Source organism: Acinonyx jubatus, chromosome B2 (assembly GCF_027475565.1).
Source record: "Acinonyx jubatus isolate Ajub_Pintada_27869175 chromosome B2, VMU_Ajub_asm_v1.0, whole genome shotgun sequence".
Lineage (NCBI taxonomy): Eukaryota > Metazoa > Chordata > Mammalia > Carnivora > Felidae > Acinonyx > Acinonyx jubatus.
Window position 1 is genome coordinate 71,295,920 of NC_069385.1, and position 13,734 is coordinate 71,309,653.

Consider the following 13,734-nt stretch of genomic DNA (forward strand, 5'->3'; position numbering starts at 1 on the left):
GTCCTTGGACAGAACCCCAGGAATCAAATTGGGTCTTTACTAATAGTAATCAATGCTGCTTTGGTTTGTGATGCTTATTAGAAAGTAAAGTGAATACAATGTACAATTCTTGGTAAGTTTCTCCAAAGTTCCCTCAAAGTTCTGTCTGTATATCCTAGAAGTGTTTATTTTGGAAATGCAAGGTTAGCAATATTTTATAACAGGTAAAGCGAGAAATACTAGCTATATTCTTGTAGTCTTCAGTGAAAAATAAGGAATAATTCACATTCCATTTTCTGCCTCATATTTTCTTCCTTTTATTTTTTTTCTGATTATAAAAATAATCCATGCTTATTGGATAATCCTTTGGTTTTTGGCATATTAGGAAGATGTGTTATGGCTGCTTAAATTTTCTCACTGTAGACATTAGATGCATCTCATTGGTGTTAGATGTTAATGATTTTCCTGATTTAGAAGATGGTACTAATTATATACAATCTGTTTCACTATGAAATCACCTTCTTTAATTAAACCAGACTTCCAATGAGAGAGAGCTCCAGAAGATAGGGCCAAGTTTTATTTCTGAAGAATCCTTTTTTTCACCTGGTTAGTGATAGATTTCAGGTGAACACTTTGAAGAATGCAAAATTCTCATTTCTTATAGGTAGATCATTCAACATAAAATAATCTTGTACTTGGGGCGCCTGGCTGTCTCAGTTGGAAGAGCACATGACTCTTGATCTTGGGGTTGTGAGTTCAAGCCTCATGTTGGGTATAGAGATTACTTAAAATAAGTAAAACTTAAAAAAAATTACTTGGTACTTACTTGTACTTCCTATGTGAAGAACCCACCAGGAACTAACTGTAGGAATGTAATATGAAACAGTCTAGTGATAGGGATGGTGACTTTGGAGTCATGTTACTTAGCAAATATTTGAGAGGGTACTTTCTGCTAGTCCTTGGGGCTAGGGAGATGATTTAGACATAGTCCCTTACCTTAAAGAGTACATAATCTCATGGGAATAGAAAATCATTTTAAGATAGTTATGTTGTAACAAGTACGATCACAACTGTTATAGAATATAATGGATATCAGAGGTGATAAGCCTAATTCTTTATTTGAGGTTGGGGAAGAGGTGATGAGGAAGAAGAAGGGGATTATGGAAGGCTTCCTGGAGGAGGTGATTAATGAATTATCTTGAATAAATAGAAGTTTGCTAGATGGATAATTGTGGGTTTTTTTTTTTTTTTTTTGGAAAGGCTTTAGGATAGGATGATGATAGGAGAGATCTCAGACTGAAAATGAAGATATGAGGTTGGAGAGTATGAGCCAGATCATACATGCTAATAGGGTGTGATAAGGAATTTTAATATTTATATGCTTTTAAATTGCACTGGCAAACTATTGCAGTTTTTAAAGCACTGGAATGAGGTGATTTGACATCAATTTTAAGAAGCTTACTGTTTTTTTTTTTTTTCAAGTAAGCTCCATGCCAATGTGAGCCTTGAACTCATAACCCCAAGATAGGAGTCACGTGCTCTGTGGACTGAGCCAGGCAGGTGCCCTAAAAAGCTTGCTTTGGGGGTGCCTGGGTGGCTCAGTTGGTTAAGTGCCTGACTCTTGATTTCGGCTCAGGTTATGATCTCATGGTTTGTGGGTTTGAGTGCCGCTGTCAGCATAGAGCCCGCTTGGGATTCTCTCTCTCTCTCTCTCTCTCTCTCTCTCTCTCTCTCTCTCTCTCTCTCTGTCTCTCCCCCAATCACACTCTCTCTTTCTGTCAAAATAAATAAATAAACTAATAAAAAAAAACTTGTCAAAACTAAAAAAAAAAAAAAAAAAAAAAAAGCTTGCTTTGAATAGGGACACCTTGGTGGCTCAGTCCGTAGAGTATGTGACTCTTGATCTCCGGGTCGTGAGTTTGAGCCCCACATTGGGTGTAGAGTTTACTTGGAAAAAAAAATTTACTTTGATTGCTCTATGCTTAATGAAGTGAAAGAGATAAAAATGGAAGTAGGGAGACTAGTTAGGAATTTGTTGTGATAGTCCAGGTGAAAGACAATGGTGATGGTTTAAAAGTAGAGTTGAAGAGTGGTAGGCTGATTTGAGAGATGTTAAAGAGGGAAAATGGACAGAACTTGGATATAGAATGAGGGAAAGAGTTAAAAATGAGTCCTAAGTTCCTGGCTTATGCAGTAGGATGATTGGTATCATTAGGACTTATTGGGGAGAAGTGGGTTGGAAGAGGTATTCTTTTTAGAAAAAAATTTTTTTTTAAATGTTTATTTATTTTTGAGAGAGACAGAGACAGAATGCGAGTGGGTTAGGGGCAGAAAGAGATGGAGACACAGAAGCAGAAGCCGACTCCAGGCACTGAGCTGTCAGCACAGAGCCCGATGCGGGGCTTGAACTCACGAGCTGTGAGATCATGACCTGAGCTGAAGTCAGACGGTCAACCGACTGAGCCACCCAGGTGCCCCTGGAAGAGGTATTCTTAAGGTGCTGATTACTCAGGAAGAGATGTTGAGTATACAGTTGGATATATAGTTTGGAATTCAAACAAGTTTGAGTTGGAGATACACATTTAACAATCATCAAATAAAGACAATATTTAAAGACATGGTAGTTGATTAATCAGAATAAGTAATGCTAGTTTCTTTAGCAGACAACTTCCCAAATTCAGGGGTTTCAATCAAAACATGTTTATTTCTCATTCATATCTCAATGCATTGTCTGTGAGCTTAGCTTTTGTAGGTAATTCTCCATGTGGTTAACCTCTGGGCTCTTTACATCTTGTGCTGCCATCCTTTTAAATGTGCGACCTCTAAGGTTGTCATAGAAGGGGAAGAGCAGGAATGAGTGATCTCTCGGGGGGTTTTGTGGCCAGCCTTGGTAGTATGTTTAATCCCTGCTGATATCCCACTGGCTAGAATCCAGTCACATGGACCTAACCTAACGACAAGAGAAGCTGAGAAATGTAGTCTTTCCATGTGCCCTGGAAGAGGAAAATAAAAAATTTGGTCAACAGATAGCATTGTTTCTGCCATGGCAGTGGATAAGACCTTCTAGAGAGAATAGAGAAAATGGAGAAGGTCTAGGACAGAATCCACAGAAATCCAGAATTTTGAAGTCTGGTAGAGGAAAAAAGAGAGAATGTAGGAATTGAGAAGGAGTAGCCAGAAATTGGGGATGGTGTAATCCAACCATGGATTGCCATGGAAGCCAAGAGAATTTTTTGAGAAGGAAGGAGTTGTCAAATATATGAGATGCTGCTGAGATGCTAAGATACTGGAAAAGTTGGTAACAACATGGAGGGGAGGAAGAGTTGATTCATGGTCCTTGGGGAGGGAACACAGAAGGGAATCCAGAGCAGAGGGGAGGGGATTGCCTTTACTGGGGGAAGGATGGCAGATGAAAGAGAAGATGAATTGAGATACAGAAAGGTTTGTAGATTAACCGCAAAGGTGAGACAAGTTTTTGTCTGATGGTGGAGAGGCATTGTTGAATAGTTAACATCTGTATCACCTGAGTTTGAATCCCTCTTTTTCCCCATTTATTAGAATAAAGTGTGACATTTGGGCAAGTTAATCTCTCTTGCTTTGATTTTCTCACTTGTAAAATGGGGATAATAACAGCACTTACTTTTTTGTTAGGAGTAAATGAATTTGTGTAAAATGTTTTAAATGGTGCTTGATATGTGGTGAGCATGCAAAGTTAGCTTATATTATTATTTCTGTTTCTTTTTACCTTTTCACTGAGGTGTAGCATAAAGCTGTCAGTTGAAAAGGGGATGGGGAAGCTTGCTATATTTTATGAAAGAGGAATATGTGAAATATTTGTCACGGAAGGTGGTGGCGTGTGGTAGGATTGCCTTTGAGATTGGTGATTATGGTTGATGGTGTCAGCTATCTGCTGTGCTGTGAGATTTTCTCTGGGAGCCCTGAGCTGCACAGGTGTAGGGCCAAAGAAGTCAGGTGGTTGAGTTTGTTGAGGTCTGGGTTTTTCTCAGGTGAGTGTGGTCGAGTGATGCGGGAGGAGGAAGGAGGTTAAGGGTGTTTAGAAGGGACTGATTATGATGATCAGCTGTGGACTCTGACGTTGATAAGAAGTGAAGCCTGGAGGAGCTGATGGAAACAGGATCAGACTTCTGAGACAGCAGTGAGAAGGAGAGAGGGTCTAATGGGATGAATCTTCTAACATATCATATTATTTCCTTATTTGTTATGTTTCTTGTTTATAGTTCATTTTTTTCCCCAATAGAATACAAGCTCTGTGAGGGCAGGGATTTTTATCTGTTTTTTTTTTTTTTTTTTTTCTTTTCACTAATGTATTCCATGTACCTAGAACAATGCCTGGTACATAATAAGTACTTATTAACTATTTGTTAAATAAGCTAAATGAAGTATAAGAATTTAGATGAGATGATGGTAGAGGTGGTGAGAAGTGAAAAGTGATCAGATTCTGGATATATTTTGAAGATAGATCCGAGAGGATTTGCTGATGGATTGGACATGGGGTATGAGAAAAAGAGAGGGGTCAAGGATAACTCTAAACGGTTTGGCCTGAGCTACTAAAAAAAATAATGTTAACCATTTGCTGAGATGGGGAAGACCATGAGAGGAGCAGCTTTTGGAGTTGGAATATTGAGAACTCAGGTTTGGAAATGAGGTCTGAGACATATTTTGACATCAAGTGGAGATTAAGTCAGGTAGGCAGTTTGATATCTGAGCCTAGAGTTCAGGGAGAGGTTTGGACTGGAGATACACATTGTTAAGTCAGCAGCACGTTGATGGCTTTTAAAGCTGTGAGACCAGATGAGACACCAGGTGAGTGAATGTCGATAGAAAGGTATGAGGACAGAGCCCTGGGACAAAACATTGAGGGGTCAGGGAGTTAGGGGGAGCTAGTAAAGGAGGTTGAGAAGTAGAGGCCAGAGATATAGGAGGAAAACCAGAAATATGTAGTATCCTGAAAGCCAAGTGAAAACGTGATTCAAGAATTAAAAATTAAATTGAATTTAAAAAGTGGTCTTGAATTGAACAGTGACCAGTTCTTTGAGAACTGAGAATTGACAATTGGATTTTGCAGTGTAGAAGTTATTGGTGATCTTGAGTAGTTTTGTAGAAAATAAAAATTTTAAAAATTATGTTTTTATGAGATTTAGGTTAAAACCTCTGAACAGATGTTAAGATTTTATTGAGGTTACTTTAGGTAGATATTTATTCTTATGGATATTGTGTTTTAAGATATAAATCAGTTAAAATAATTGATTTTAAAATTGATTATATGAGGTGGCTACTTTCATGCTTATACTATGATTCAGGAAAAAAAAGGTCAAAGAGGTCAGTTAGTCTTGCTGAAATTATGATCACTGATAATAGTTGTTTGAAAGGTGATTTTGGTTGATATGCTTGTCAGCATGATCCCTATGCTGGAATGCAGGATAAAGTGCATAAGATGGAGAAGGTTCATAGTAAAAAAGTAAAATTAAGAATTTTAAAGAACTGATTTAATTCACTCCATTATCAATTTTCCTGTATTATCTTTAAGAACTTTAAGGCAGTAACTTTTTAATGTAGTAGTTTGAAACCTTAGTCTTTTTTAAAAAAACTATTACCCAATGCTTTTTAATTTTTTATTATTTTTACTTTAAAAAATTTTATTAATCAGCTATAGTTGACATAGAATGTTATATTAGTTTCAGGTGTACGACAGTAATTGGACAATTCTGTACATTATCCAGTGCTTACCATGATGTGTCGTTACCTTCTGTCACCATACAGTGTTGTTACAGTATTATTGACTCTATTTCCTATGCTGTTCATTTCATCCCTGTGACTTATTTTATTAGTGAAAGTTTGTACTCCTTAAGCCCCTTCACCTATTTTGTCCATACTCCCTGCACCCCACCCTGTTCCCCAAACTTAAGAGTCTTTTTGGAAGTTCCATTCACTGGTAATTATTCTTTTGCTATTATATTTGATTGTCAATTTCTGGAATTTATTTAAAAATTCTAAGGTGGTACTTTTAAAAGGTGTAGTTTAGGTTGAGAATACTTCATGAACAGTTCTATTTAAAACATTTTAAGAAAGTGATTTGAGAATTGCTAATTATAGTTTCAACTTGGAACATTTTCTTTAATGAAAATTGTTACCCATCTTAATGTTGTTTAGGAAGATTCTTACCTCTGAAGACAATGTTAGGACCAAGATATGATAGTCAAGTTGCTGAAGAAAATCGGTTCCATCCCAGTATGCTCTCAAATTATCTAAAGAGTCTGAAGGTAAGAAACAAAACATTTTTGATATTGATATAGTATACTTTATCCCTTTCTTGTTCTTCAGGTGGCTTTAAAAAAACCTTTTTATTTTGAAATCATTCATTGACTAAAAGGAAGTTGCAAAACTTGTACATAGAGTTCTGTCAACCCTCCTCCCAGCTTTTCCCAATGGTGACATCTTATATTATTGTAGTACAATATTAAAAGCAGGAAATTGACCTTTGTACATTACAGTATTTTTGAATAGATCACAGCTCTTATTTAGTTTTTACCAGTTTTTACGTGCATTCATTTGTGTGTATGTGTGTATAGTTCTCTGTGGTTTGATCCAATGTATAGATTCCTGGTGTTGGTTACAGGACTGTTTCATCTCCACGAAGGAACTCCCTCTGCCACCCCGTTATAGTCAGACTCCTCCCCTCCCATCCCTGTACACTGAAAACTGCTAATCTGTTTTCCATCTCTGTAGTTTTGTCATTTTGAGAATGTTGTATAAATGGAATAAAACAGTATATGGCCTTCTGGGATTTGCTTTTTTCACTAAGTGTAATGCCCTGGAAGTCCATCCAAGTTTCAACAAAAAGTTTGTTCCTTTTAAAAACATTCCATGCTCATGGATTGGAAGAAGAAATATTGTAAAAATGTTGATACTACCCAAAGCAGTCTCCACATTCAGTGCAATCCCAATCAAAATTACACCAGCATTCTTCTCAGAGCTGGAACGAACAACCCTAAAATTTGTATGGAACCACAAAAGACCCCAAATAGCCAAAGTAATATTGAAAAAGAAAACCAAAGCGAGAGGCATCACAATCCCGGACTTTAGCCTCTGCTACAAATCTGTAATCATCAAGACAGTGTTGTATTTGCACAAAAACAGACACCTAGACCAATGGAATAGAATAGAGAACCCAGAATTGGACCCACAAATGTATGGCCAACTAATCTTTGACAAAGCAGGAAAGAGTATCCAATAGAAAAAAGACAGTCTCTTTAGCAAATGGTGCTGGGAGAACTGGACAGCAACATGCAGAACAATGAAACTGGACCACTTTCTTACACCATGCACAAAAATAAACTCAAAATGGATGAAAGACCTAAATGTGATGGGAAGCCATCAAAATCCTGGAGTAGAAACCAGGAACAACCTCTTTGACCTCAACCGCAGCAACTTCTTATTTGACGTTTCTGAAGGCAGGGGAAATAAAAGCAAAAATGAACTATTGGGACCTTATCAAGGTAAAAACCTTCTGCACTGCAAAGGAAACAGTCAATAAAACTAAAAGGTAACTGATGGAAGGGGAGAAGATATTTGCAGATGACCTAGTGGATAAAGGGATAGTATTCAAAATCTATAAAGAACTTAACAAACTCAACACCCGAAAAACAATCCATTGAAGAAATGGACAGAAGACATGAATAGACACTTTTCCATAGAAGACATTCAGATGGCAAACAGACACATGAAAAGATGCTTAACATCACTCATCATCATGGAAATACAAATCAAAACCACATTGAGGGGCTCCTGGGTGGTTCAGTTGGTTAAGTGTCTGACTTTTGCTCAGGTCATGATCTCACGGTTCATGAGTTCAAGCCGTAAGTCAGACTCTGTGCTCACAGCTGGGAGCCTGGAGCCTGCTTCAGGTTCTGTCTTCCTGTCTCTCTGCCCCCGAATGAATAAACATTTAGAAAAAACAACAACAAAAAAAACTACATTGAGATACCACCTCACACTGGTCAAAGTGGCTAAAATTAACAACTCAGGAAACAACAGATGTTGGCACGGATGTGGAGAAATGGGAACCTTCTTGCACTGTTGGTGAGAATGCAAACTGATGTAGCTGCTCTGGAAAATAGTGTGGAGGTTCCTCAAAAAAATTAAAAATAGAATTACCCTGTGACCTAGCAATAGCACTGCTAGGAATTTATCCAAAATATACAGGAGTGCTGATTCATAGGGGTGCACATGTACCCCAATGTTTACAGCGGCGCTATCAACAATAGCCAAATTATGGAAAGAGCACAAATATCCATCAACTGATGAATGGGTAAAGAAGATGTGGTTTTATATATACGATGGAATACTACCTGGCAATGAGAAAGAATGAAATCTTGCCATTTGCAATAGCATGGATGGAACTGGAGGGTATTATGCTAAGTGAAATAAGTCAGTCAGAGAAAGATAAGATATGTTATTCATATGTGGAATTTGAGAAGCTTAACAGAGGACCATGGGGGAAGGGAAGGGGAAAAATAGTTTCAAACTGAGAGGGAGGCAAACCATAAGAGACTCTTAAACACAGAGAACAAACTGAGGGTTGCTGAAGGGGGAGGTAGGTGGGGGTAGGGGGAGGTAAATGGGTGATGGGCATTAAGGAGGGCACTTGTTGGGATGAGCACTGTCTGTTGTATGTAAGTGATGAATCATGGGAATTTGCACTGTGTACACTGTATGTTAGTTAACTTGACAATAAATTATATAAAAAAAAGTTTGTTCCTTTTTATTGTTGAGTAGTAGTCAGTTGTATGGATGTATCATCAGGTTTGTTTAACTCCTCTCACATTGAGTGGTTAAATAACCATTTAACCAATTTGAATTATTTCCAGGTGTGGGGTATTGCACATAAAGCTCTTGTGAACATTCATGCACAGGTGTTTGTGTGAACAGTAGTTTTTGTTTTCCTGGAATAAATACTCAAGAGTATGATTGCTGAGTGCATGGCTAGTTTTACAATAAGTGCCAAACTATTTTTCTAAATGAAACATTATAATTTTTACATTATTGGGACATAATGCTGATTAGTTTCCTAGGACTTCTGTAACAAATTACCACAAACTGGGTGGTTTAAAACATTTATTCTCTCACAGTTCTGGACACCAGAAATTCTAAATCAAGATGTTGCAAAGTTTTGCTCCTTCTGGAGGCTTGGAGGGAGAATCTTTTCCGTCCTTTTCTCCTAGCTTCTCGTGATTGCCTGTGATCCTTGGCATTCCTTAGCGTGAGCTCTGTGGGTTGTCTCTCTTGTTACCATTCTTCCTGTGTGTGTCTGTCCAAATTTCTGTCTTTTAAAGACACCCTAATCCAGTATGACCACATCTTAACTTGAGTGTATTTGTAATGATCCTATAGCCCTGTTTCCAAATAAGGTCACCTTCACAGGTTCTAGGAGTTAGGACTTGGACATATCTTTTCAGGGGACATAATTCAGCCTTTAATACTAATCTTTGTACTCTTCCATTCTAGTACATTCTAGTACCCATTATGTGCAAGTCTTTTTTTTTTTTTTTTTTTTGTATGTTTATTTGAGAAAGAGAGAGAGAGGATTCAAAGCAGGTGCTGTGCTGACAGCAGAGAGCCTGATGTGGGGCTCGAACCCAAGAAACTGAGATCATGAACTGAACTGAAGATGGTTAACCGACTGAGTTACCCAGGTGCCCTGCATTATGTGCAAGGCTTCTATCATGAGTTAGAAGAATTGCCATTTAGATTTGAAAACCTCTTATCCCTTTTCTTGGTGTAGTTTTCTTGAGTATATGTTAATGTTTTTTTTATTTTAGCTTGTAAACTTTTAATTTTTATTTTCATTATCAGTAATCATATTGAAAATTATAGTTTGAGTTTAGAAGCCACATAGCCTGGCTTTGATTTCCAGTTTTCCCCTTACAACTTTGTGGGCACGTTACGTATCTCTTCCTGTTTTCAGTTTCCTCATCTGTAAATAAAGTAATAAAATTCGTGCATAGAAAGCATGTAGAATAGTGTTTGGCACGGAGGAAGGACTTCATTTAAATCTCACAAGGATTCTATGAGATAGATACTGTTAATATGCTTACTTCATGGATTGGGATTATTATGAAAAATAAATATGTATATGTAATATATGTATGTATGTATGTGTATGCAAACAGATTCACACACAAATATGTTATCCACACAGACATATCACATACACACATGTACATATATATGGGGTTCTGGGCAATTAAGTCCTATAGTACAGTTTCTCAGTTTCCCTGGCTAAACTATTCCTGTGTATTTAGAAAACTCATATTTTCTTGCTTATCACCACTTTTCATCCATTTGTTATTTTGGACCTGTAGACACACAACACAGGTTCTAATTCTCACTCACTGAGCAGCTGTATTAATAAGCTCTAAATGTTTGTGTTTGACAATACATGTCCTCTGAAGGAATTAAGATCACTGCAGAAGGTATGTGGGAAGAGTAGTAGGCCCAGGTGGGGCAGATTGTAGAAATTGCCATCAAAAATACACTTCTATAAGTAAGAGCTCATCTGATGGGTAGACCTGTCTCTCATCTGCATTTGAACTAAGGAATCTGGAGACATCAGTGGAATACATTATGGTAACTAATATTTTAGAAACACAGTTTTGTCAGTTTTGTTGTATATGAAATATAAATGTTTTTGCCATTTTTTTGCTCTCTAATAATGGAGTCAAATTATGTATTCCTGTGTCCTTTAGGCACATCAATAATAGGTACTCAATAAAAGCAATAGCAATGAAAGTGAGAAAAATCACAGTTTAAGAAGTATGGATTATTTCTCTTGCCATTCTTCCCAGAGAGTATATACTTCAGAATGAGGTGGAAGATGTATGAATTAACTCTTCTTTTACTTGGCTCAGTTCAGGCGTGCGTTTCTTTTAAAAAAAAAATTTTTTTTTTTAACATTTATTCATTTTTGAGAGTGAGAGAGACAGAGCATGAGCAGGGGATGGGCAGAGAGAGAGGGAGACACAGAATTAGAAGCAGGCTCCAGGCTCTGAGCTGTCAGCACAGAGCCCGATGCAGGGCTCAGACCCACGGATCTCAAGATCATGACCTGAGCTGAAGCCACCTAGGTGCTCTTCAGGTGTGCATTTCTTAGTGAGACTGTCTTACTAGTCTGAATGTGATTCTAGTTGTTAATTATTTTTTAAACCAGTTGGCCCCTGATCATAAGCCAACTTAGTGCTGAACAGAAGAAATAATGATTTTTGTTCCAATGCAGGAAGAAAAACTGCTGAGAGATGGGATTAAGTCTTCAGTGAATTGCACAATTATGGCCATGAGCCCTGTTCTTCATTGATTATTTAAGGGATTTACAAGAGAATTTTGACTGTACACACTTTTTGCCTTATCTAGTACTCACTTTAGCATTTAACTGCCTAGCATGTGATGTTGTGATAGCTGCTTGGAATGCTGGGTTGATGTGTGCCTGCAGCTTGAGTGGGGTACCTTTTAGATGGAGGCCTTACCTGTTTTATCATCTTGTCTAATAAATCATAGGTGGAGTGGGAGATGCAGAAAATGATATCCATGTTGGTTTTTTTTTTTAGGTAGACTTTTATGATGTTGAAATGGAGTAGGTTTTGTTTATGCTCTTGTTCCATCGTTAGTTTGGGGGTTAATTTATTTCACTTAGTGCCTGCTAAGTTCTAGTGCCTTGAATAAGACTTAAGTGAGTGATGCTTTTGTTGTCAGTAGTACGTTGGCAGAACTAAAATCTCCCTCAATATAGATGGATGAAACTGGAGTATTGCCATTTAGTCAGTTTGTTTTGGAACAAATTCAGTTACTAGTAAATCTGCCCTTTTTCTTTTCTTTTCTTTTCTTTTAAGGTTAAAATGGGCTTGTTAGTGGACCTGACAAACACTTCAAGGTTCTATGACAGAAATGACATAGAAAAAGAAGGAATCAAATATATAAAACTTCAGTGTAAAGGGTAAGTCATGTATTAAGTTTGTATAATATTGAAACCTTTTGCTGAAATTTCAGTTTCTTCTTTTTCAAAAAAAAAAAAAATGTTTCCATATTACTAGACATGGTGAGTGCCCTACAACTGAGAATACCGAGACATTTATTCGTCTGTGTGAGCGGTTTAATGAAAGAAACCCACCTGAACTTATAGGTATGTTTGGCTTTACCACTGTTTGAATATTTTATTTTGTGATTGAGTTTCCATTTTCTTTTTTGCAGGTGAGGTGATATGGAAGTTTTTTTGTTTTCTTTTTTAAGTAATCGCTAGGAAGTATTTATTAAAGTAATAGACTAACTTTTGTAAACTATGAAATACATTTTTGTAATTTTTATATTTTTCAAGATAAAACCCTAAGTGCCCCTCTTTGGGTATACTTTTGGGAAAGTTTCCCTTAAACACTACGTAGTTGCTTTTTATAAGATTGCATTTTATACTGTGTATTGTGAAACTTTCTTTTCCCATTCAGTATTGTATTTCTGAGACTAATCCATGATGATGTATGTAACTGCGGTTTATTTTTGCTGCCGTATAACATTTCATCATGAATACACTACCATTTATCCATTCTGTTGATGGACAGTCATTTCAGCAGATATTTATTGTTTGCTACTCTTTGCGAGATGTAGGCTCTTGGAACATATTAGTGAAGAAAACAAAGTCTGTGCTCTTCTGGAGCTTATATTTTAGTGTGGGGGAGTGGAAAGGGGGAGGGGAGGTGGAAGGCAGGCAATAAACAAATGTATTAAATAAGAAAAAAAAAGACAGTTACTTAAAATGACATTTGGCTTATTTTCAGTTTTTCTCCCCCCCTGTTTTAAACAGTACTACTAGGAATGGCTTCTAGAATTTTTAAGGTTTGATTTTTAGCTTTGAATCTTTGGTCTTTCTGGTATTTATATTGTCATATGGTCTGAATTGATCTAATTTAAATATTTTCTATATAACCAATTCTTTGTTTTTGCACAGCTTATTGAATAATTTTTTCTCCTGATATCTAAATGCCGTAAATTAACTTTGTATATGTTCTATTGGAAAATTTTTCCAATTCATTTGCCTTTTAATTTTGAAGTAATATTTTAAAACTTTTTTGTTGTTAATATATTTTCTTTTGCGATTTCTCCTTTGAAGAAGGAGAAGAAGAAGGAGAATTGAAGTTGTAAGCAGCTAGTATTTTCTCTATTCAGGGTATTAACTGAAAAACTACTAGGACTAGTAAGAAAGCTCAGGGGATATATTTGGGCACAGATAAGTAAGAAAGCATCAACTTTCTTGCAAATAAACAGTAAATAGGAAGTAAAATTAGAGGGGCATCCAGGTGGCTCAGTTGGTTAAGGGTCTGACGTTGGCTCAGGTCATGATCTCATGGTTCATGAATTCAAGCCCTGTATTGGGCTCTGTCCTCTCAGCGTGGAGCCTGCTTCGCTCCTCTGTCTCCGTCTCTCTCCCTGCCCCTCCCTCGCTCGTGTGTTCTCTTTCTCTCTCAGAAATAAACATTTTTAAAAATAAAATTAGAGAATGGTCTTATTAGTAATAGTGGTTAACATTTATTGAACGTTTATGTTCTGCTGGTCACCCTGTAAACCATTTTACATACATTATCTCATTTTCTTTTCACAGTAATCCTATTGAGTAGACATTATTGTCACCTCCATTTTATGGTGAGAAACAGGCTTGGAAAGATTAAGTGACTTGCTCAAGGTCATTCACACAGC

At 36.9% G+C, this 13,734-nt stretch overlaps 1 protein-coding gene across 1 annotated transcript in view; it reads left to right on the forward strand.

The window, feature by feature from the left end:
• Positions 1 to 13,734, forward strand: part of RNGTT (RNA guanylyltransferase and 5'-phosphatase) — a 306,719-nt gene that overhangs the window by 3,114 nt on the left and 289,871 nt on the right. The window contains exons 2-4 of the mRNA XM_015069535.3: positions 6,151 to 6,260; positions 11,883 to 11,986; positions 12,084 to 12,172. Of these exons, the coding sequence (XP_014925021.1) occupies positions 6,151 to 6,260; positions 11,883 to 11,986; positions 12,084 to 12,172 (303 nt within the window). The remainder of the gene's footprint in view (positions 1 to 6,150; positions 6,261 to 11,882; positions 11,987 to 12,083; positions 12,173 to 13,734) is intronic.